This window comes from Salmo salar, chromosome 05, assembly GCF_965601325.2.
Source record: "Salmo salar chromosome 05, fSalSal1, whole genome shotgun sequence".
Taxonomy (NCBI): Eukaryota; Metazoa; Chordata; class Actinopteri; order Salmoniformes; family Salmonidae; genus Salmo; species Salmo salar.
Window position 1 is genome coordinate 68,560,797 of NC_138295.1, and position 22,629 is coordinate 68,583,425.

Here is a 22,629-nt window from a genome sequence, read left to right on the forward strand (position 1 = left end):
ATTCATTGCAGCTGCAGTACTGTTTGTAGCGTTTGGAAGTAGGGCCAACACACATTTAATGGCTTATAACGGTTTTGAACAAAGTGTTGACAGTGCTGAATAACAACTTAAATTAAACATGAACTTACACATAAAAACAGCAGCTCTTTGCTGTATTCGTTGTCTTTCTCTAGTCATGGTTGTAAAAGTTTTTAAATGTCAGTATCAACTTTGCTGTGCGTTCGATGCTTCTTTTTTTCCAGTCTATGGCTCAATAAACTGTGCAGACACAGTAATCTGAGCAATCTGATTGGCAAACTGTAGGCCTATAGATGCACTTCATTCGCTCTCTTGGCCTGCCGGGTAGGCGGAGTTCTACCTTCAGACATATGAAATAGTTCAAAATGGGAACACTTTGCCTTCCTGGTGCTAGGGCTGCTGAATCAAGTGCACCTACCGCCGACAGCGTGAAACAAATACAAAAAATAGGAACGCAAGGCTTTATCATTGGCATTTTTACAGAAATGTTTGGTGATCGACTAGGAATGCCTTGGAGATTGACCGGTTGGTGACCACTGATTTAGTATATGTTACATTTCATATGGTATGTATTAATTTGTTGATGTCCATCATCCATTTTGTATGTTACAATTGAAAAACGTACAATATGTTGCAAATTTGCAAAAAGTATATGTTACAAATTCCAATTTGTTGTGGCTAACGTTAGCTAGGTGGCTAACGCTAATGTTAGCTAGCTCTAGGGGTTAAGGATAGGAGAAGGGTTAGCTAAAAGAATTAAGGTTAGGGGAAGGATTAGCTAAAAGGATTAAGGTTAGGGGAAGGGTTAGCTAACATGCTAAGTAGTTGCTAATTTGCTAATATGCTAAAGTTGTCCATGATGACATTCGAACATGCAACCTTCAGGTTGCTAGACGTTCACATTATCCACCCATCCATCCCGACCAACCTACTTTCATTTTTGCCGTAAGAAACCTTCTATGTGAGCATACCAAACTAAACATAACATACTCATTTGAGTGTCCCGGATTTACGTATACTATGTTACATCTAGTCTATGAGAACAGTCTGCAATGATAGACACTCTCTGGGGCTGGGTGTGAGGAATGATTGAGGTAGCTGGATGCAAACTGTATGCCTCTGTTTTACTATTTTTTTCACTTCAGGATTCTGATTCCAGCCTATAATTGAGGAGGATTCTAGGAAGGAATACTCCCCCCCCCCCCCCCCCCCCCCCAATTAATTACTGGGCTTCTGGTGAATTGAAACTAATAAAAGATGGATTTTCATTTGCATTGAACAAAAACATATCATATTTGTTTGTGCTTCTTTACTCTGTTATTACAGGAGCAGGTTTTTAGTTAATCTTTTGAAATAGAGTAACAGATTATTTTAGAGCCCTAAAGTTTGTTTCAGAATTAGGTTGTTCCACATTGTCAAGACATAGCTACACTCCTGAAAAATAGCAAATTAAAAGACAAAAAAATGCAATAAATGCACAACCAAATATATTATATAATTAATCAAATGTATCAAAATTAGCTTTTAATACATGTCGGTCTCAGAGCATCAATATCACATGTATTTCTCTTCAAAAGCAAGACATATGAACACTGGTGATGTGAGCTTGTAGATACGGATATTCTTTGCTGTAGTCAACATGTGGTCTCGGAGCTAATTAACACTGAACAAGCTGATCTGATACTGTATTTCTACTACAGTAATATGAGGTGATCTGTAGACTAGCCTTAAAGAATACCATCATATCCTGCTAAACAGGACATTCCATTTGACATTGATGAAACAGTTACACTTTATAATAACTCTAATGAATAAGCATTCATAACCTACTTATTAAAGTATTTCATTATATGAAAACATGTAAAAGCATTTATATTAATTTCTGAAGCATTTATAACGTATTATTCATGTACGTTATTATAAAGTGCTACTGATGAATTGACAATGAATACATGCACCTCCACATTGTCTTCTGTTGACGAATATTTACACAAAGCAGAATCAACAATCCTGTCTGTACCACAGCTTTCAAATTATAACATGGAGGAGAAAGGTTTAAAACACCCACTACACAGTCTTCCACTCCACAATAAAAAGCAAGTGACCCTAGATCGATAATCAATAGGTTGAATAGGGTGTCGAATAGGGATTATATTTCAATCTTATTCTATTTTCCAGTGTGGACAATACATATGAAAAGGAAGCTATGTGAGGGAGGGAAAAGACAGAGGCTCATACTAGCACTGCGGTCCTTTAAGATATGATTACAAAGACAGCAAGCACCGAAACAAGCCTGTTCATTGGGCAATTGGAACAAAACCAGTGCCCAATAACCCAAAAGAAATGAGTGGGGGTGAGCAATAAAAAAAAAAATTACAATTCAAACATGAGGGGGGCATCCTTTCAGTCACTGGAGCTGGGTTCACACGAATCACACACTGTGGTCTGTTCGCTTAGCCCATTGCAAGAGTACAAGACACTGAAGACCAGCTACTCTTGGCAGGCAGGACGAGATGCCTTTACCCTTTGAACCTTCACACTGGGCTGTTCCAAACAATCCACATCGAGAGGTTGAGAGAGTCCGACTTTTGCTGTCTGTCGACCAGGGGTCTGCTAGCTCTACTGTGTCTTGGATGGTGCAGCAGCAGTAGGACCAGGAGGCTCCAGGGCAGGCCAGTGGCAGTCTGTGAGGGCATCATACAGCTCCTCACTCTCCTCCATGTACTGCCTGTTGGCTGCCACCACATCCAATGCTACCATGGGGTCTGCAGGAGGCGCACACACACAAGGCACACAGTAAGAACACACAGTCAGGCACACAGACAAAGGGGCACAGCCTGAGAGCCTTAAAGATCAGACAGACTGGACAGTTTGAAGGCTGTACTCCAGGCCTGGGTTCAATACATTATGTCAAATAGTGTCAAATACTTAAGCTGCTTTTTTGTATCATGAAGCTAGAGAAATGAAAGAAAACAGAGCACTCACACTCCAGTCCATCATCTTCAGTCTCCCCATAACCCTAAAACAAAAAGAAAGGTCTTTACTCACAACAGCCATACCCTAACCCTGAGAACCATGGTTATTAATTTCTAACATCACATATTCAGTGGTCATTAGAATGGTACAGCTTATTTATATGTAAAGAGCGATAGAGTAGAGGGGGTGGGAGAACACACCTGGTTGCTATAGTCATAGTGGTTGTAGTTGTAACCTCCGTAGCTGCCTGTGTTCTGGTCATAGCCCCAGTTGGAGTAGTAGTCAGGGTACTGTTGGTAGTACTGGTTGTTGTTGTTGTTGTACGAGTATGGCTGATTGTACCTGTTGTCTGAGTAACCACCTCTGTTTTTACAGGAAAGAAAACCTTTATGAATAAACATAATATTTATTAAAAATCAATATGCTATTAATAATGAGTAATGAATGAAAAGTGTGGATTTTTCTGGATATTTCCTACATCCGTGATGGGAGACAACAACTTGAACATACCAAATGAATGGAGTAAAAGTGTCTTCTTTCATCTACACACAACTACCTTCTCTACTGTATGAAGGGAGGCTCTGTTAGCCCCTGGACAAAGTATGTTCAGTAGCATGCAGTATATACCTGTTCTCTCCTTGCCTTCCGTACGTGGCACGGTTTAGTTTGAACCTCTTCGGCTGTAGAGAAGAGAGAGTGTTTTGTTCAGAATGGATTATTCCAGACGTTATTTATCTCTAATAAAGTTAATGGGTATATCAAGAGTTCACCATATGCCCTATACATATCCAATCCTCTCAGAGTGCCTGAGATAGGTGTAGGAGCTAGGGGCTATGGGTTGATTCGGGATTGGAAATCAATGTGGAATCATTAAGTGCTGTGTGTGTGGTGGCCCTGTACCGGTGTGGCTCCAGGGAGAGGCTTCCCGTTGACTTTCCTGAGACACCTCTCAGCAGTGGCCTCGTCCGCCAGCTCAACAAAGCAATAGCCTGCCGCACCCCTAGACAAGGTGAAGGACCAAAACACATACATGTATGTGTCGTGTTTGGTGGTTATGCAATTTCTTCTGTTGTTGAATAGTGATAGTAATACAATAGCTACAAGACATCCCCAAAGACAAAAACATGTCTGTATCAGTCATAACCCTTCTATTGTAGTAGCCTAATGTTCTCCCGTCTTACCAGTTCATTTTGTTCCGGATGATTCTCACCCCCACCACAAGCTCTCCCATGGTGGCGAATGCACGAGAGATGAACTTCTCGTCCATGTAAGGCTCTAACTACAGGGGATGAGAGAAAAACATTAAATTGAACAGAAAACCTCTACTCAAGCTAGCTACTGTAAGTTGCCTACACTCTGTACTCTAGCTAGCTAGCTACATTCAACTGAACATATTCTTAAACGTTCAGGGTCACTGACTTGGTGTGGTTTTTATCACCTGGAAATGACAGTCTTCACTAGACTAGAGGCTCGTTGGGGCTTGTCAGTGAGCAAGAACTAGTTAACGTTGGCCAAATATTGAAAATGCCTGAGGGTGAATCTATTAGCTAACGAGCTAGTTGTTATCACAGTGGTAGCACTGAGGGGAGGTAACACTAGCTATCCTAAAGTGGGAGTCACACAAGAGCTAGGATATGCTAACGCTAGTTTTCTATGCATGCAAAGTTGTTATAATAACATATCAGGACTTACGTTACCCATCCATAAGCAACTCATTTTGTTTACAATTTCAGTTCACCAACGTAAGTACAGCTTCATAACATACGCTGCGACTGTTGCAAATCTGCAGACTGCCATCTAGAGGATTTGTGGATGGTGGTTGGGGGTGTTCCTTTTACTGTTGCATTGTGGGATGGTAAAGTCCTCCATATTGCGTCACATTTCCTAAAACGTATTGGCGCTTTTGGTGCGTTCACGACAACTGGGAATTCGGGAAAAAAAACGTCAGTGATCATCAGGTCGGAAAGTCAGAGTTCTAGAAAGAGGCCCGAGTTTCCGGCTTGGAATTCTGAGTTAGATGACCGTTTTCTCAGTCGGAGTTCGTTTTTCCGAGTTCCCAGTTGTCATGAACGCACAGAAGTCGGAGGTCTGAGATTTCCGAGTTGGCTGTTGTTTTGAACACTGCATCACAAGAAAACTGGAAACGCGGGGAAAAAACGAGGTCAAATCATGAAGTCAGTGATCTTCGGGTAGGAAAGTCGGAGCTCTAGAAATATGTCCGAGTTTCCGACTTGGAATTCCGAGTTGGATGACGTTCAAAACGATTTTCCCAGTTGGAGCTAGTTTTTTTCCGAGTTCCTAGTTATCTTGAACCCACTGAAGTCGGATGTCGGAGATTTCCGAGGTCTGAGTACCAGTTGTTTTGAACTGGGCATATCTGCTGCGAACTAGTCATTGGAAAGGTCGTGCCAGACATACATGTAACTTGTACCGCGTGACAAAAACGTGGGTCACTAAAACGTCTTTAAATATGATGTGGTTACTTCAAGTATGTGCCTTTTGGATTCCGGGATTAGATTTTACAGTAGCACAATAGTGTGCGCGTTCTGTGGAATAAAATCTGAAAAATCAAGTAACGTTAGCTGACGTTACCTTCTAGCTAAATTCACAGAATAACTAGGTAAACATGAGTCCTGCTTCAGGACTTCCTGCTTCTTCGGGATCCCCTGGAAGTAGCACACCTTTCTCCATAACTGGACATATCCAGCAAGTCTACAGCCATGTCAAAATAGAGAATTTGGTTGCAGGACTCAGTGGAGGTGTCGTGTCAACACTGGTGCTGCACCCTCTTGACCTAGTCAAAATCAGGTTTGCAGGTAACTTATGTCAATGTGGCTCTAAAACGCTTAGCTACAAGGTGTTTATTTGTCCTGAATAAAAAGGATTTGCAGCAGCTAGCTAACTTCTACCTTTGACAGGTGTAAGAACCTGAAGATGATGCAATCGGCACATGGCAATAACATAGGAGTAGCTTGCTACCTGGCTATAACTTGAATGGACAGTTGATGTTCTGTTGACTCTGACAGTGCATGTTTTCTCCTGCCTTGTCTTTTTCCTGCAGTGAGTGATGGACTGGACCTGAGACCTAAATATAATGGCATTATGCATTGTTTGAGAAATGTGTGGCAGCAGGAGGGGGTTCGAGGACTCTACCAAGGAGTCACCCCCAACATCTGGGGTGCTGGGGCATCATGGGGCCTCTACTTCTTCTTGTATGTATAACCAGAATAAGTAAAACCGGTCTACTTTCTCAGGGATAATAACTTTACAATATGACGCTGGATAACATGACAGTCCATCAGCTGACATATATTTGAATTTCAATAGTCTATCACAGTTTTTAAATTTTTTTTACTTTTCTTCCCCGGGTAAACTGTATAAAAAATTTTTTTTACAAAATCAAATTTTCTGCAATTGTACACATTTTTCCATTGAGCTGACATAAAATGTTGTAGATTTGAAGCTAGTTTACAGCAATTCTACACATTTTGGCATAGAGCTGAGAGACAATTCTACCGTTTTAAAGCAAATTTCCAGCAATTCTATGCATTTTGCAATGCCTAATACTGTGTTCTGCTGCTCAAATATTATAACAAAATCCCTGACTGTCTAGCTATTATTGGATTGTTAGTGCTCAAATATGATATTATTTCAAATATATACAGTACCAGTCAAAAGTTTGGACACGCCTACTAATCTTTATTTTTACTATTTTCTACATTGTAAAAAAATAGTGAAGACATCGACACTATGAAATAACACATATGGAATCATGTAGTAACCAAAAAAGTGTTAAACAAATATATTTTATATTTGAAATTCTTCAAAGTAGCCAGATTTTGCCTTGATGACAGCTTTGCACACTTGGCATTCTCTCAACCAGCTTCATGAGGTAGTCACCTGGGATGCATTTAAATTAACAGGTGTGCCTTGTTAAAAGTTCCTTTGTGGAGTTTCTTTCCTTCTTAATGCATTTGAGCCAATCAGTTATGTTGTGACAAGGTAGGGGTGGTATACAGAAGATAACCCTATTTGGTAAACGACCCAAGTCCATATTATGGCAAGAACAACTCAAATAAGCAAAGAGAAACGACAGTCCATCATTACTTTAAGACATGAAGGTCAGTCAATCTGGAAAATGTGAAGAACTTTGAAAGTTTCTTCAAGTGCAGTCGCAAAAACCATCAAGCGCTATGATGAAACTGGCTCTCGTGAGGACCGCCATAGGAAAGGAAGACCCAAAGTTAGCTCTGCTGCAGAGCATAAGTTCATTAGAGTTACCAGCCTCAGAAATTGCAGCCCAAATAAATGCTTCACAGAGCTCAAGTAACAGACATCTCAACATCAACTGTTCAGAGGAGACTGTGAATCAGGCCTTCGTGGTTGAATTGCTGCAAAGAAACCACTATTAAAGGACACCAATAAGAAGAAGAGACTTGCTTGGGCCAAGAAACACAAGCAATGGACATTAGACGGGTGGAAATCTGTCCTTTGGTCTGATGAGTCCAAATTTGAGATTTTTGGTTCCAACCGCAGTGTATTTGTGAGGTGCAGAGTAGGTGAACGGATGATCTCTGCATGTGTGGTTCCCACCATGAAGCATGGAGGAGGAGGTGTGATGGTGTGGGGGTGCTTTGCTGGTGACACTGCCAGTGATTTATTTAGAATCCAAGGCACACTTAAGCAGCATGGCTACCACAGCATTCTGCAGCAATACGCCATCCCATCTGGTTTTGGCTTAGTGGGGCTATCATTTGTTTTTCACTAGGACAATGACCAAAAACACACCTCCAGGCTGTGTAAGGGCTATTTGACCAAGAAGGAGAGTTACATCAGATGACCTGGCCTTCACAATCCCCCGACCTCCACCCAATTGAGATTGTTTGGGATGAGTTGGACCGCAGAGTGAAGGAAAAGCAGTCACCAAGTGCTCAGCATATGTGGGAACTCCTTCAAGACTGTTGAAAAAGCATTCCACATAAAGCTGGTTGAGAGAGAATAAAAAAAAAAAAAAATGTATTTAACTAGGCAAGTCAGTTAAGAACAAATTCTTATTTACAATGACGGCATAGGAACAGTGGGTTAACTGCCTTGTTCAGGGGCAGAACAGCAAATTTTTACCTTGTCAGCTCGGGGATTTGATCTAGCAACCTTTCGGTTACTGGCCCAACCACTAGGCCACCTGCCGCCCCAGAATGCCAAGAGTGTGCAAAGCTGTCATCAAGGCAAAGGGTGCCTATGAAGAATCTCAAATATAAAATGAATGTTGATTTCCTTAACACATTTTTGGTTATTACATTATTCCATATGTGTTATTTCATAGTTTTGATGTATTCACTATTATTCTACAATGTAGAAAATAGTAAAAATAAAGAAAAACCCTTGAATGAGTAGGTGTGTCTTAACTTTTGACTGGTACTGTATATGTAGTTCAATATATTTTCTGCATGTTTTCTATCTGGTTTTGGTTGTTTAAGTTGACACTGAAACAGTTTTCCTGTCCTGAAAATTACCACAGCCCGCCTAAGAATTTTCTATACAGAAAAAAAACTGTAATTAGCTCCAATTACTGTAATTAGCTCCAATCATATTTCCTCAATATTAAAGGGGTAGTTTAAGATTTTGGCAATGAAGCCATTTATCTACTTCTCCAGAGCTGGTTGAACAGGAACAGCTAGCATGCTAACTGTTAGTGTAGACTTCAAGTCATTACGCTAACTCTAGTTGGCATTGGCTTGTGAAACTACCTCTAACTTCCTTCATACTGGACACAGATACGTAAAAAATGTATCCACGATGGTATTCTGTTGCAGCTAGCGATATTCATAAAATAATTATTTTTCACATTAAACCCCCCCCACCCCAAAAAAATTTGGCGTATGCCCTGCAGCCCAGTTTGAAATCCCCTGATCTATCCAATCAAATATTAACTCATAACTTAACATGACTGTTGATAATAGCACTTTTAAATAGCAATGGTAGCTTAGGCATTTGTCTATTGAAGTACTGTTTGTGTTAACTTCCCCCAGTTACAATGCCATCAAGGCATACACTAAGGAAGGGCGTCAGTCTGAACTGAGTGCCACAGAACACCTGCTGTCAGCCGCCCAAGCAGGTTAGTACTGCCTCTGTCTAGACCCCAGGGACACACACTGGTGGTGGCATGAGGTCAATACAATGTCTATAACCACAACTTCGAAGGTCAACACTGTTTGATCTATCCGCATAGGACCAGTGTGGGTCGGTCCATGCTTTCATTCCAATCAAACAGTTACCGTTACACAGCTAAATAAACATATTATAGTCTGCTCCACTAGTCCAGACTTTGCTAAGTTTAATCAGGCGTGTGACTGACTGGTTGGAACAAAATATTTGACTCTGACTCAGGAAAAAGTACATATGTATACAGTTACTGGTCAATTTGCTGACCTTTTATTCTTTTTTTGGCTATATGCAGTCATGTGATTTGATTTACCCTAGCCTAATGATGTCAGAGAGCTCAGTGGAATAAACTAATGCACTGCCAGACAATGGAATGGTAAAGGGAAGAAAGACACTGACTGCCCTGTGTCATGTTCTACCAACCTCAAGTGACTTTAATTCAACTTAATGAGATAGGGTCTTCACCAGCTCCGTGCTTCACAGGCTCCATGTAATGTAGCGTAGAGCTTGTAGTTTGGTTTAATTCATGTTGTACACTTATGCAGGGGGGGTGTGTGTGTGTGTGTGTGTGTGGTGTGTGTGTGTGTGTGTGTGTGTGGTGTGTGTGTGTGTGTGTGTGTGTGTGTGTGTGTGTGTGTGTGTGTGTGTGTGTGTGTGTGTTAGCTCAGAAACTCACCTCTGTTTCCTCCGTCTCCAGGTGTATTGACTCTCACCCTAACCAACCCTATCTGGGTGACTAAGACTCGCCTGGTGCTGCAGTATAACGCTGATCCCACCAGGAAACAGTATAAAGGGATGATAGATGCACTGGTGAAGATCTACCGGCATGAGGGGATACCTGGACTGTACAGGGTGAGGCTCAGTATAACCCAGGTTTTGTCATCTGTATGTATGATGGCTGTATCCTGAATAGAGCTTATTAGGACTCTTGTCTGCTTACAGGTCAGGTCCAGTGAATGTGCAGGACATGTGAATGGTGTCATATGTAAATATGTTTTCTCCTTATGATCCCTCACAGCCTAAAATTAGGCAACGTACCATAAAACTTCAATTTAACACTGAGTCTCAAATAGCCTCCTATCCTTTTTAATAGCCGGGCATCGGCAAACACTTCAGCAAATAAACACCTGTTTCAAATAAACGCTGGGTCTAAATGAATTGTTTACGAGGTTACCATGGACAGAGCTCTGATATTCCCACAGTCAACATTTTTTTTCTTTTTCTGTCATTGTTGCTAGCCATGGCGCCACCAAAAAGAAAACACGAGACCAAATGGAGCTCTCTATGGAGCTGATGCGCGAAATTGGGGTGTATGATAGGCAGCCTAGTCTTTGCAAGTCTGATCTACAATGAATGTGTTATTATAATGTTTATACTGGTCATACTGTTCACAATAAACAGTGTGGTAGTCTTTTCAACTTTTCATTGTGCAAAAGCTGTGTGCATTAAGGAAAGAGTCGCCTGGATCAAATAGAAACCTGTCTCTAATAAGCACAGATTGTGTTCAGTGATTGAAGCAAATAAACGCCACGGCTATTAAAGATTCAGAAATCGCTCTGACATTTCTTGGTTGATCAAATTGTAATAGTTCTAATAAGACTCCTGAACAGGTAATCAAATGGCTACCCGGACTGTTTGCATTGTGTGTCCCCAACCCCTCTTTTACGCTGCTGCTACTCTCTGCTTATCATATATGCATAGTCACTTTAACTATACATTAATTTACATAATACCTCAATTAGCCCGACTAACCGATGCCCCCGCACATTGGCTACCCGGGCTATCTGCATTGTGTCCCACCACCCGCCAACCCCTCTTTTATGCTACTGCTACTCTCTGTTTATCATATATGCATAGTCACTTTAACCATATCTACATGTACATACTACCTCAATCAGCCCGACTAACCGGTGTCTGTATGTAGCCTCGCTACTGTTATAGCCTCGCTACTGTATATTGCCTCGCTACTATTATTTTTCACTGTCTTTTTACTGTTGTTTTTATTTCTTTACTTACCTATTGTTCACCTAATACCTTTTTTTAAAGAAATTGCACTGTTGGTTAGAGCCTGTAAGTAAGCATTTCACTGTAAGGTCTACACCTGTTGTATTTGGCTCACGTGACAAATAAACTTTGATTTGATTTGAGTTAGCCTCAGTTCATTTAGTGTAGTGTAGAGAATCATTGTACCATCTAAACCGCTGTGAAATAGCTTTTCCATAACCCAAAATATAGTATTTTCAGATGTTTGAAGCTGGTGTACAAAACCGAAAGTAAAAGACACAAAACAAAACTTAAGAACGAGAAGCATAGAAATAGCCACATAGAACAGATCTACCACTTCTTAGACTTTCTTTCAATGAGTGACATACCTATAACTCACATTTCTATGTGAATTTGGTCATTTGCCCAAAAAGTTACATATTGCAGCTTTTATTGACGTTTTACAGTATGTACTGTAGTTGCATAAAATTTGAATGTATGTCTTGTAGACTACCACTAGGGGGCAGTATCTCCATTTTACATTTCAGCAATTTAACACACTCTTATCCAGAGGGACATACATTTAGTGCATTCATCTTAAACTGTCTGGGCTAGGGGGCAGTATTTTCATGGTCGGATAAAAAACGGACCCGATTTAAACTGGTTACTACTCTTGCCTAGAAACGACAATATGCATATTATTAGTAGATTTGGACAGAAAACACTCTGAAGTTTCTAAAACTGTTTGAATGGTGTCTGTGAGTGTAACAGAACTCATATGGCAGGCAAAAACCTGAGAAAATTCCAAGCAGGAAGTGGACTGTCTGAGAATTTGTAGTTCTTCTTTTGGTTCTCTATCGAAACTACATTATCTCTGGGGTTATGTAGCACTTTCTAAGGCTTCCATTGGCTCTCTAAAGCCTTCAGAAAGCGGATTGAGGCGTCTCCTGTCTCTGGGCAGAGTACAGTAGCTCAGTTTCTCAGTGGTTTGCCTGGTGACTAAGAGATTGGATATGCGCGTTCACAAGACCACGCTGTTTTTTCTTTTCCTCTTTGAATGAATACACTATTGTCCGGTTGGAATATTATCGCTATTTTACGAGAAGAATACCATAAAAATTGATTTTAAACAGCGTTTGACATGCTTCTAAGTACAGTAATGGAACATGTTGAATTTTTTTGTCTCGAAAGGCGCTCGCGCGTTAACCTTTGGATAGTGACCTGATCGCACGAACAAAACGGAGGTATTTGGACATAACTATGGATTATTTGGAAAAAAAACAACATTTCTTGTGGAAGTAGCAGTCCTGGGAGTGCATTCTGACGAAGATCAGCAAAGGTAATACAATTTTTCTAATACTAATTCTGAGTTTAGTGTGCCCCGAAGTTGGCGGGTGTCAAAATAGCTAGCCGTGATGGCTGAGCTATGTACTCAGAATATTGCAAAATGTGCTTTCGCCGAAAAGCTATTTTAGCTGTATCTATAATTCTTCTGTATCTATAATTCTTAAAATAATTCTTATGTATTTTGTCAACGTTTATGATGAGTAATTTAGTAAATTCACCAGAAGCTTTCGGTGGGGATACATTTTCTGAACATCACACGCCAATGTAAAAAGCTGTTTTTTGATATAAATATGAACTTGATTGAACAAAACATGCATGTATTGTATAACATAATGTCCTAGGAGTGTCATCTGATGAAGATCATCAAAGGTTAGTGCTTCATTTAGCTGTGTTTTGGGTTTCTGTGACATATATGCTTGCTTGGAAAATGGCTGTGTGATTATTTTGGGCTATGTACTCTCCTAACATAATCTGATGTTTTGCTTTCGCTGTAAAGCCTTTTTGAAATCGGACAATGTGGTTAGATTAACGAGAGTCTTATCTTTAAAATGGTGTAAAATAGTCGTATGTTTGAAAAATGTAAATTATAGAATTTTTGAGGTTTTTGTATTTCGCGCCACGCTGTTCCACTGACAGGTTAAGATAGCTAGGTGAGACGACCACATTTCAGTCAGTGGTGGGAAAAGTACCAAATTGTCATACTTCAGTAAAAGTAAAGATACATTAATAGGAAATGACTCAAGTAAAAGTGAAAGTCGCCCATTAAAATACTACTTATGTAAAAGTTTAAGTATCTGGTTTTAAATATACTTAAGTATCAAAAGTAAATGTAATTGCTAAAATATACTCAAGTATAAAAAGCAAAAGTATCAGTCATTTCAAATTCCTTATATTAGGCAATCCAGACGGCACCAAACCAGTTCAGCTACCCCAAAAACTACTTAAGTAGTATGTTAAAGTATTTTTACTCAACTACTTTACACAGCTGTTCACAGTCATGGTAATAAGTACATTTTTTCCTCAATGAAGTAGTTAGTAGTGTTAGTAGGAGTAGATCATGCATAGGGCAGGGCTGATTAAAGTCAGTGTTAGTCGGAGTAGATCATGCATAGGGCAGGGCTGATTAAAGTCAGTCCTCTAAGGCTAAAACACTTCTGGTTGTCATCCTCTACTTCTAATAAGGGACTAATTCAGACCTGGGACACCAGTTGAGTACAATTAACTACCAGGTAGAAACAAAAACAGAAGTGTTTCAGACCTCCAGGACCGGAATTGAACAGCCTGGGTAGTCGATAGGATAAATTGTCTTTCACGATATTAGTGTCTTTAAATCAGCTATAAGTATTTTTCAATATTATAAATATCAAGATCGTATCAATTGGATTTGGAAGATAATATATAACATTTAATTGAAGTTGTCAGGTACAGATAATGACCCCAGTGTTTAATCCTCCAGGGGTATGTTCCTGGTATATTTGGCACATCACACGGGGCATTGCAGTTCATGGCCTATGAGGAGCTGAAGAGAGACTACAACAAATACAAGAAAATGCCTTCAGAAGCTAAACTGGTGAGTGCAGAGTGAGGAAACATTAAGACTTCTATAACCACACCTAGTTTTAATGACTCAACCATATGGGTAATAAACCTTTAAATTACTTATAAAGAAAACCCACATCTAAGTGTTGCAGGATTTCTGGAAGAATTACTGTAATGCTTATGAAAGAAGTGACTCACAGGCATCAGTCCTCCAACCTCTCTCTCTCTCTCACTCTCTCTCCCACTCTCTCTCGGTCTGACCAGAATGCATTGGAATATATCACAATGGCAGCTCTATCCAAAATATTTGCTGTGGCTACCACATACCCTTACCAGGTGGTGCGGGCTCGCCTGCAGGACCAGCATAATAAGTACAATGGAGTCCTGGATGTGGTCAGGAGGACATGGAGGTAGGCCAAGACCACACTGTTGGTTTACTGTACATACAGGGAAAACAGCTAGTTTTAGGTTAACTAGCCAAAACTTGGTATAATTGACTGTTAAGTGGGCATATAACCATGCTCATGGGTTAGGTAACATAACAGTGTGAAGCAACTAAGATCTGCAGCTTCAAACTCTAACCCTACAGAGAGCCATGAGAAAGCTTGCTAACGCCCATTCCAATGCTGCCATTTCAGTCTGTTTTTTTTCTCCCACATAGTGACTACTGTGTTTGTTTTGGCCCCTCCTCCACAGGAATGAGGGAGCTGTAGGGTTCTATAAAGGCATGGTGCCCAACCTGATCCGTGTCACCCCAGCCTGCTGTATCACCTTCCTGGTCTATGAGAACGTGTCTCGCTTCCTGATGGGCCAGAAGTGAGGAGGACTAAGGAGACAGCCACGGAAGGACCACAAAAAGGAAGGGACTCAGACAGTGTATGTGGCGCTAGATAAGATAAGCCATGAACTGAAGTCTCCAGAACTGTCACAGCAGGTAACTGGAGCAGACATATCATCTGGATGCACCTCTGGCAGCCGAGTCAAAACATGATGTTGATAATGCTGATAATTAAAGACTGGTCTCTGTCTCTTCCTTGGATGCATCACAGAAGAATAGACCTCACTGGAGGTATTGTACAGGATGTGCACAAAGCAAAAAGCAACCATTCTTTCAATGCTGCTGGCTGTGATATGAATACTGTGTGTGTGTGTGTGTGTGTGTGTCTGTGTGTGTTAAAAGAGCATACCTGCTATTTTCAGGGTACTAATGTACGCCCAATTTGTTTTTATTTAATGTATTGGCATCATACTGTAGTGCATATAATAATGTCATAGGAAATGATCACAGTAATAATAATAATAATGTCATAGGAAATGATCACAGATTACTGATTGCACCGCTTAACATCTTTGAAATAATGTTAATTTCAGAAGTCTTCATCTGAAATATCAGTGTTGAATTGGCATTAGTTCATTTTCAGGTAAAATGTTCTATTAAAGTTTAAAGCTTTATGTTGCTTTTGCATTTCAGATAATTTTACAGCTGTGCTGTGTTCACTTGTCATTTCAAAACGATATGAACACATTCATTTTTTTATGAATTCACCTGGTCATGCATAAACCAATGTTCAACAAAAGTTATTCTCTGATAGTAAAACATTTGTTAGCTTTTTATAGCTTCAGATTACATTTAACAGCTGTCCTATGTTCACTTTTCACTTGGAAAAGATATCAGCACATGCATTTCTTTATTAACTTACCTGGTAATGCATAAACCAATGTTCAAATGATGTTCTTCTCTGATAGGAAAACATTTGTTAGCTTTTTTTTGCTTCAGATAAAACTTTAAAGCTGTGCCGTGTTAACTTGTCACTTGAAAAATATATCTACCCATGCATTTCTTTATGAATTCACCAATTTTCAGAAAACGTATTTGTTATAGTGTAATGAGTAACACAATGCTTGATTCATATAACATATTACTTAATTGACAGTAATTCAAAATCTTGCCTTATTAAACAGGAATGGGACTAATGAGGAATAAATCTAATTTCAGGCGGCCAATATACTAGACCCTACCCATGTGCTGTAGTACAAAACATTCAAGTGAACATCAGTGATACTGTAGTAGGCTTTAGCCACAACTGAAGTTGTCTGATTGGCCAGAGGACATTGTCAAAGACAAGGAACCCATCCAGAAACTAAACTGATATGTAGTCAAAGGCTTCAGAAGAAAGGCTTCAGAAGGATTGTTAGGGGCTCTTTCTCTATGGGGCCTGGTCCCATCACTTAATAAAGACGGCCTCATTTGGGCAGCTCCTCTATGAAGACCCTGGATACGGAGTTCCACCCTGTAGATGCGTCTCCTCTGGGGTAGTCAGCACAGGTCCCCACCCAGATAGCCACGTCCACCAGGCCTGCCCGGATCCCCTCACACAACCCTTCAACTGGGACAAGACAAGAGGAGTTACTCTAACGACTGTTGACAAAGTGTTGTTTCTACAGTCATTAATGCATAGTTAAAAGGGTATAAGGGCATTGAGGTATATTTACAAGACAACTTCCTGAGTTACATTGAACACACACACTGCCGTATGTGTGCCAATGTGAGAGCTGTTAATTGCTTTGTTTTGGTCTTGCTACACTGGTGAACTTGGCAGCTAAAGAAAAAACTATAAAGTGGGCATGCGTATGCCAAATGTCTTGCTTCACAGTAGAATTTAAACAGTAATAGTAGAGATATTATTCATATTTTAAGGCTACAATAGATTTCACATTTGAGATATATAAGCAAAATACCACCACAAACAAATAGCTACCACTAGCTACACTATCTCAGTTTAGATCCGTTCCACTTACCGGATGAGCTATACATGTTGGTGGTATAATCTGTAACCAGATGAGGTTCTGTATATAGTGAGTGTAAGGTTGATTACCAGATGAGGTTCTGCATATAGTGAGTGTAAAGTTGATTACTAGATGAGGTTCTGTATATAGTGAGTGTAAAGTTGATTACTAGATGAGGTTCTGTATATAGTGAGTGTAAAGTTGATTACTAGATGAGGTTCTGTATATAGTGAGTGTAAGGTTGATTACTAGATGAGGTTCTGTATATAGTGAGTGTAAGGTTGATTACCAGATGAGGTTCTGTATATAGTGAGTGTAAGGTTGATTACTAGATGAGGTTCTGTATATAGTGAGTGTAAGGTTGATTACCAGATGAGGTTCTGTATATAGTGAGTGTAAGGTTGATTACCAGATGAGGTTCTGTATATAGTGAGTGTAAGGTTGATTACTAGATGAGGTTCTGTATATAGTGAGTGTAAGGTTGATTACCAGATGAGGTTCTGTATATAGTGAGTGTAAGGTTGATTACCAGATGAGGTTCTGTATATAGTGAGTGTAAGGTTGATTACCAGATGAGGTTCTGTATATAGTGAGTGTAAGGTTGATTACCAGATGAGGTTCTGTATATAGTGAGTGTAAGGTTGATTACCAGATGAGGTTCTGTATATAGTGAGTGTAAGGTTGATTACCAGATGAGGTTATGTATATAGTGAGTGTAAGGTTGATTACCAGATGAGGTTCTGTATATAGTGAGTGTAAGGTTGATTACCAGATGAGGTTCTGTGTATGTTGATGGTGGAGTTGAGCTCAGGGCTGCCTTGGTCGAGGTAGATGATGAACTCGATGGGAAGAGGTCCTGTACACTCAGCTCCATTGAAGGTGAAGTACCAACGCTGGCAGCAGGCTGTCTTACACTTCAGCCTCAGGGAGCCGCTGAAGAGCACACGCAGGGCACTGTCTGAACGCAGCTTGGTGAATGTACAGTCCTACAGGGGAGACATGAGAGGTGGAGAGGAAATCCTAACACTAGCATCCAATGATAGCATCTTCAATGTTTTATGTTTTGTATTCATGTCTCGTTTCAATTCAGTGTGAATAATACAATGTTGTTACTAGTAATTACACTGTTAGTACAGAGGCTTAAGAGCAAATTAAAATAACACGTTAACAAATGCTTTTCTCTAAATGAACACAATCAACATTATTATGGATGATCAATATAGTAATAATGCTGATGTAACTATATTACTCTGTGCCCCAGATCCTGTTTAATGAGCATTGCCAGCCACTTACAGCTATCTTGCCCAGGTCGATCCCATAGTTGAGTGAGTTCCAGGCACACTGCTTGTAGTTGGGTTTCCATGGCTCCTCAAACACCTCACTCACACACTCTCCTTTCTCCCCCTTGATGCCATCGCGCCCTGGGATGCCAGGGGTCCCAGGGATGCCATTGGTGCCAGGGTTACCCTCCCTGCCAGGGGTGCCAGCCGGACCCTGGGGGCAGCTGTTGTACTGGAGAATGAGAGAGAGAGGGAGGGAGAGAGGAAGAGATGGAGGGAGAGAGAGAGACACTGTTATAATGGGGAACAAGAGGGTGAGACAGACTGTTCTAATAACCACACTAATAACATACCACCTAGAGTTAAGAAATACCAGGTTGTCGTCTAAGCATCATATGACCTACATCAAATGTATGTGCCCACATTCATGACAATGGACATCTAGACCTATAATGGATAATGTTGGACACGGACCTCAGCTTAATGTCTAGTTTTGATTTACAGTTGATTGAGTTGTCTAATGTGAATTCAACATGAAATCAACAGAAATGTGAACCTTGTCATGAATTTAGGTTAAAACTTGGGTGAAAAAAAGACAAACATTTATGAAATTCCTTTACGTTGATGACTTTTTGCAAATCCAATCACATTGATTTAACCAGTTTGTATCCAGGGGGACTTGACTCCCAATCACAAAAGTGCAAAAGAAGATGTCAAATGTCTGGGCCATTTGTGACCAAAATAAGTGAGTGATAGAGTGAATGAATCAGGAATTCAGAGTGTAAATCTGTGTTCCTGTATTTGTGGTCAGTCGGTGACTTGAGACAGACATACCAGCATGATTCAGTGTCCAGTTCTGTTTTGTTTAAACAGATGCCCCCTCTTACTCACAGTGACTCAAAGACATACAGACAGGCTGGCTGGCCAAAGTAACCATACCACACACAGAGAGAGAAACCATGCTTCTCTAACATGGCTGCTTAATGTAAGACTCTCATACTTAGATATACTTGGTGAATCTGCAACTGAGTAGATGTAAATAGGGGGAAATCAGGAATTATTTTTCTGTGCTGTTGTCTGATGTACTAGGCCTAGAATCCAGTATTTAACATACAAACTCTTAGCTAAGCACATTGTAGAATAAATTATGTAGCCATGTTCTCAGATCAAGAACATTCACTCAAAGGATATAAAAGGACATAGGAAAAAGTTAGCCAGTGCTAAATAAAGTAATTAGTAACCGTTGAGAATCGGCTAGGAAAATGTCCGCTTTTTATTAGTCATGCAGCTGTGCTGTGCTAGGTTGTGCTGTGCTGTGCAAAGCCTGAGTCTTCTATAACAAAAAAGAAACCAAAGACAACTTCAGCTTATATTACAGTGAACTGGTTATTTCAAGAACTTGTTCTAACTTGTGCTGATATTGTTCATATTACTTTTAGACAATGAGAATTTCAGGAATGCCTAAATCAAATATAAAATGGAGTATATTATGGAATTACATGCCGTATTTCAATTCCAGCTGTCGAGACACAAATGGTATAGTGAGCAATATAATGAGCCCGGTTTCCCAAAAGCATCTTAAGGCTAAATTCATTGTTAGAACCTTCGTAGGAGCATCGTTATATCTCCGAGCTGTTTCCCAAAACCATCGTTATTAACGTTACACTTGAAAACAGTCGAAATCTAACGCCTGCCTCAGACCACTCATAGAACAGCTAAGCGTGCCGTAAGATGCTTTTTTGCCCTCACACGTCACTTTATACACAGAAGATCTCCGCTAAACATAGAATCACATCTGTCTCTGTGAGCATGATAAATTCAGAACAAAAATTCAAAGTTGCCACTGTCTTTGCAATTGATACAAACTAGCGACCTATAAAAATATGTTTCAAATGAGAGATGACCGCATTAAAATATAAACAGTAAGCTATAGGCCTATTTCAATCATATTGAAATACATTTCATGTTCAATAAAATGAGTTATATTTTGCTGTCTTTAATTTGTCTCAACATATGTTATGATGTGTAGCCTAACATGTGCACAATGATCTGCCAAATCAGTGATTTAGTGCAAATTTATCATTAGAATAATATCCCTCAATATTTCCAGCCATAAGTGGTAATATCTCTCTAGGTCTAGGAGCTGTTCCGTCGTCAGTATTGTGAAATAATTATAACGTTAAGGAAAGATTTTGATGGAGAAAGCTGATCCGAGAGCAGCACTCGCTTTCTTTCGATCCTAACAGTATCAACAGATACAACGATACACTTAGCGACGATTCTCTCTGTATGGTGTTTAGGGAAACGCCTGATATATCTTCGGCCTTTGTAGGAAAGCTGCATCGTTAAAACACTCGCAAGCCTACATTCCATCGCTATTGGAAAACTGGACCCATGACTATTTTTGCCATTAAGGTGGCTATGGTGGAGCCACCTGGGGGTGTGCTCTGACTGGGGGAGTGATGTATCTGGGTCCATCAGCCTACCAAACAAAGTACCAGGGTCATGCTGTTGAAATGACAGATTGTGACTTTAAGATAAACAAAGTATTATCCTATTAAAACACTTGAGCACACGCATGGGATTTGAGATACATAATACAGTAGCCGATAAGTGACAATATGTAAATATGTGACTATACATATATTTGAATGTGGTGATTATCCTTTATTAATATATGCCATTTAGCAGACACTTTTATCCATACATTGTTACATATGGGTGGTCCAGAAACTCCAACCCACAATCCTGGCATTGCAAGCTCCGTGCTCTATCAACTGAGCCATACAGGACTGGAGCCAATATCATTATAAGACCACAGTTGAGGGAATGAATGTCTCAGACATTTATTAGGGCTTGATTTGTTTCTGGAGAGAATTCAAAAGCCATGAAAGGCACCTCTGTTTCTGAAACGCGCTGAACAAACTGCAGTAGCCTACTGTATAATATAGTATATTATACAGTAGGTTACTGCAGTTTGTTCAGCGCGTATATTAAATATACAGTGTTTATACTTTACACAGACCAACATACTACTGCTGTGATAACAGAGAAAGTGACTGTTACTGCAACTATGAACTAACATTGAGAAATCCCCAACACACCATTCATTAAGTTAGGACTCAATTAGGTTTTACACAGATCCAAAGTTTTCAAACGAGCTGGACAAAAAGAAGACCTAAAATAGAGAAAAAAGTGATGCCTCAGCAAACAGGGTGCAGACTTCAAGCCAGGGTGAGAGCATGCTGCTAAAGACATACAGAATACACAGTAACGTTACATTGGCAAGAAAAAAGCTATATGCTCTGGAAAGGATGACATTATTACCATGTTGTTCAAATAAGAGGTTCTTGAATCGGATTCAGCAGAGATTCTGGTGCAGTTTGGTTTGTCTGCATCGTTTCCAGTACACTAGACAGATAATAACAAGATGCTGTTCATCAAATCACATTACTCAGTTATTACCATGCAGTCCTTTACTGCTGGTCAGATGTATGCACTAGGACTACACCAAAGCAATCACCCACTATTTTACAGTAGGCTAAACCTACTGGGCAAAAACTGGTTGAAAATGTATTTTCCATGTAATTCCAACCCCAACAAAATCAATGTGATGAGTTGAATCAACGTGGAAAACTAATTGGATTTGCAAAAAGTCATCATAATGGAATTTCGTCTTTTTTTTCAAAAAACGTTTAACCGAAATCAAATGACACGGTGATATTTTTGTGGATTTCACGTTGAATTCACGTTAGTTGACAACTCAACCAAATGTAAATCAAAACTAGACGTTGAAATTACGTCTGTGCCCAGTGAACAAACAATGAACCAGCCAGACCCCTCATGACTTCTGTCTGGGTCTTTGTTATTCTTCTGCATGCTGGACCTTTGTCAACTTCTTGTTTGCATCAGTTATGCCCAACATGCCATATAAAATTGAAAGAACATTAGTGAGTGGCCACTGGTCAACGTGGCACCAATCATCCATAGCACATTGAAAATGATGGTAGCAGGTAGAGAACTGAAAATCACTAAAAAGCAAATATCTTTGAAAAAACGTTTTGATATTTTAAAGGATGAAATAATGAAAGGAAATTGCAACAATGAAAGGCTTAAACATTGGTTAAATGAATCGGGATGAGATTCGGTAGTTGCGGCACTTTGAGGGCTGTGCGTGCAGCTTTAACCCAAAATAGTTTATTTGAGATGGGGTTTTTTACCTTTTCGTATTCAACATCCTTCCTGTCAAGTGCCTTTCTCAATTTCTCTGCTCCATGGAAAGGTAGAATCACGCAGGTGATGAGCAGCAGACGAGTTAGAGCTGATACCATCTTTTATTTTCCCAAAAGATCGAGAGAGACCACAGCACTTTCCTGCTGCTCTGCTGCGCCGTACTTCAAGTGAGTGGGGGATGAGGGAAGTTTAGAGCGCGCCTGTGCTCTGCCTATAAATGTGTTCTCACATAGCGTATGATTCATGAGTTTTTATCACTAAAGTTTGTCAAATGTCTGGACCTACTCATAAGTTGTCATGGGCG

General features: G+C 40.0%; 3 protein-coding genes across 4 annotated transcripts; 1 reads left to right on the forward strand and 2 right to left on the reverse strand.

The window, feature by feature from the left end:
• Positions 1–1,508: 1,508 nt before the first annotated feature.
• On the reverse strand, positions 1,509–4,899 carry LOC106605649 (tRNA selenocysteine 1-associated protein 1). Its single transcript, XM_014201521.3, has 7 exons — positions 4,687–4,899; positions 4,176–4,273; positions 3,895–3,994; positions 3,622–3,674; positions 3,195–3,357; positions 3,004–3,037; positions 1,509–2,783 (listed from the first exon to the last, which is right to left on the reverse strand). The coding sequence occupies exons 1-7, from the start codon at positions 4,708–4,710 to the stop codon at positions 2,638–2,640; spliced, it is 618 nt and encodes a 205-aa protein (XP_014056996.1). The 5' UTR covers positions 4,711–4,899; the 3' UTR covers positions 1,509–2,637.
• Positions 4,884–15,819, forward strand: LOC106605647 (solute carrier family 25 member 32). Its single transcript, XM_014201518.3, has 7 exons — positions 4,884–5,810; positions 6,056–6,206; positions 9,024–9,109; positions 9,854–10,008; positions 13,943–14,056; positions 14,290–14,435; positions 14,722–15,819. The coding sequence occupies exons 1-7, from the start codon at positions 5,621–5,623 to the stop codon at positions 14,843–14,845; spliced, it is 966 nt and encodes a 321-aa protein (XP_014056993.1). The 5' UTR covers positions 4,884–5,620; the 3' UTR covers positions 14,846–15,819.
• On the reverse strand, positions 15,217–22,532 carry LOC106605648 (collagen triple helix repeat-containing protein 1). Of its 2 annotated transcripts, XM_045718631.2 has the most exons (5): positions 22,313–22,532; positions 21,420–21,503; positions 18,106–18,324; positions 17,582–17,798; positions 15,217–16,412 (listed from the first exon to the last, which is right to left on the reverse strand). In XM_045718631.2, exons 1-5 carry the CDS (start codon positions 22,421–22,423, stop codon positions 16,270–16,272), a joined length of 774 nt encoding a protein of 257 aa, XP_045574587.1. In that variant the 5' UTR covers positions 22,424–22,532; the 3' UTR covers positions 15,217–16,269. The 2 variants fall into 2 exon arrangements, with proteins under 2 accessions (XP_045574587.1, XP_045574588.1); XM_045718632.2 differs by lacking the exon at positions 21,420–21,503 and having other exon boundaries at positions 22,313–22,528.
• Between the last annotated feature and the right edge of the window lie 97 nt (positions 22,533–22,629).

Coding starts and splice junctions, on each gene's coding strand:
- LOC106605648 (XM_045718631.2), bottom strand. CDS start 22,423: ATGGTATCAGCTCTAACTCGTCTGCTGCTCATCACCTGCGTGATTCTA. Junction 18,325..21,419: donor CCTCTTATTTGAACAACATG/GTAATAATGTCA, acceptor CTCATTCTCCAG/TACAACAGCTGCCCCCAGGG. Junction 17,799..18,105: donor TCGACCTGGGCAAGATAGCT/GTAAGTGGCTGG, acceptor TCTCCCCTGTAG/GACTGTACATTCACCAAGCT.
- LOC106605647 (XM_014201518.3), top strand. CDS start 5,621: ATGAGTCCTGCTTCAGGACTTCCTGCTTCTTCGGGATCCCCTGGAAGT. Junction 14,057..14,289: donor TGCCTTCAGAAGCTAAACTG/GTGAGTGCAGAG, acceptor CGGTCTGACCAG/AATGCATTGGAATATATCAC. Junction 14,436..14,721: donor GTGGTCAGGAGGACATGGAG/GTAGGCCAAGAC, acceptor CCTCCTCCACAG/GAATGAGGGAGCTGTAGGGT.
- LOC106605649 (XM_014201521.3), bottom strand. CDS start 4,710: ATGAGTTGCTTATGGATGGGTAAC. Junction 3,995..4,175: donor ATCCGGAACAAAATGAACTG/GTAAGACGGGAG, acceptor CACCTTGTCTAG/GGGTGCGGCAGGCTATTGCT. Junction 3,675..3,894: donor CTCTCCCTGGAGCCACACCG/GTACAGGGCCAC, acceptor TCTTCTCTACAG/CCGAAGAGGTTCAAACTAAA.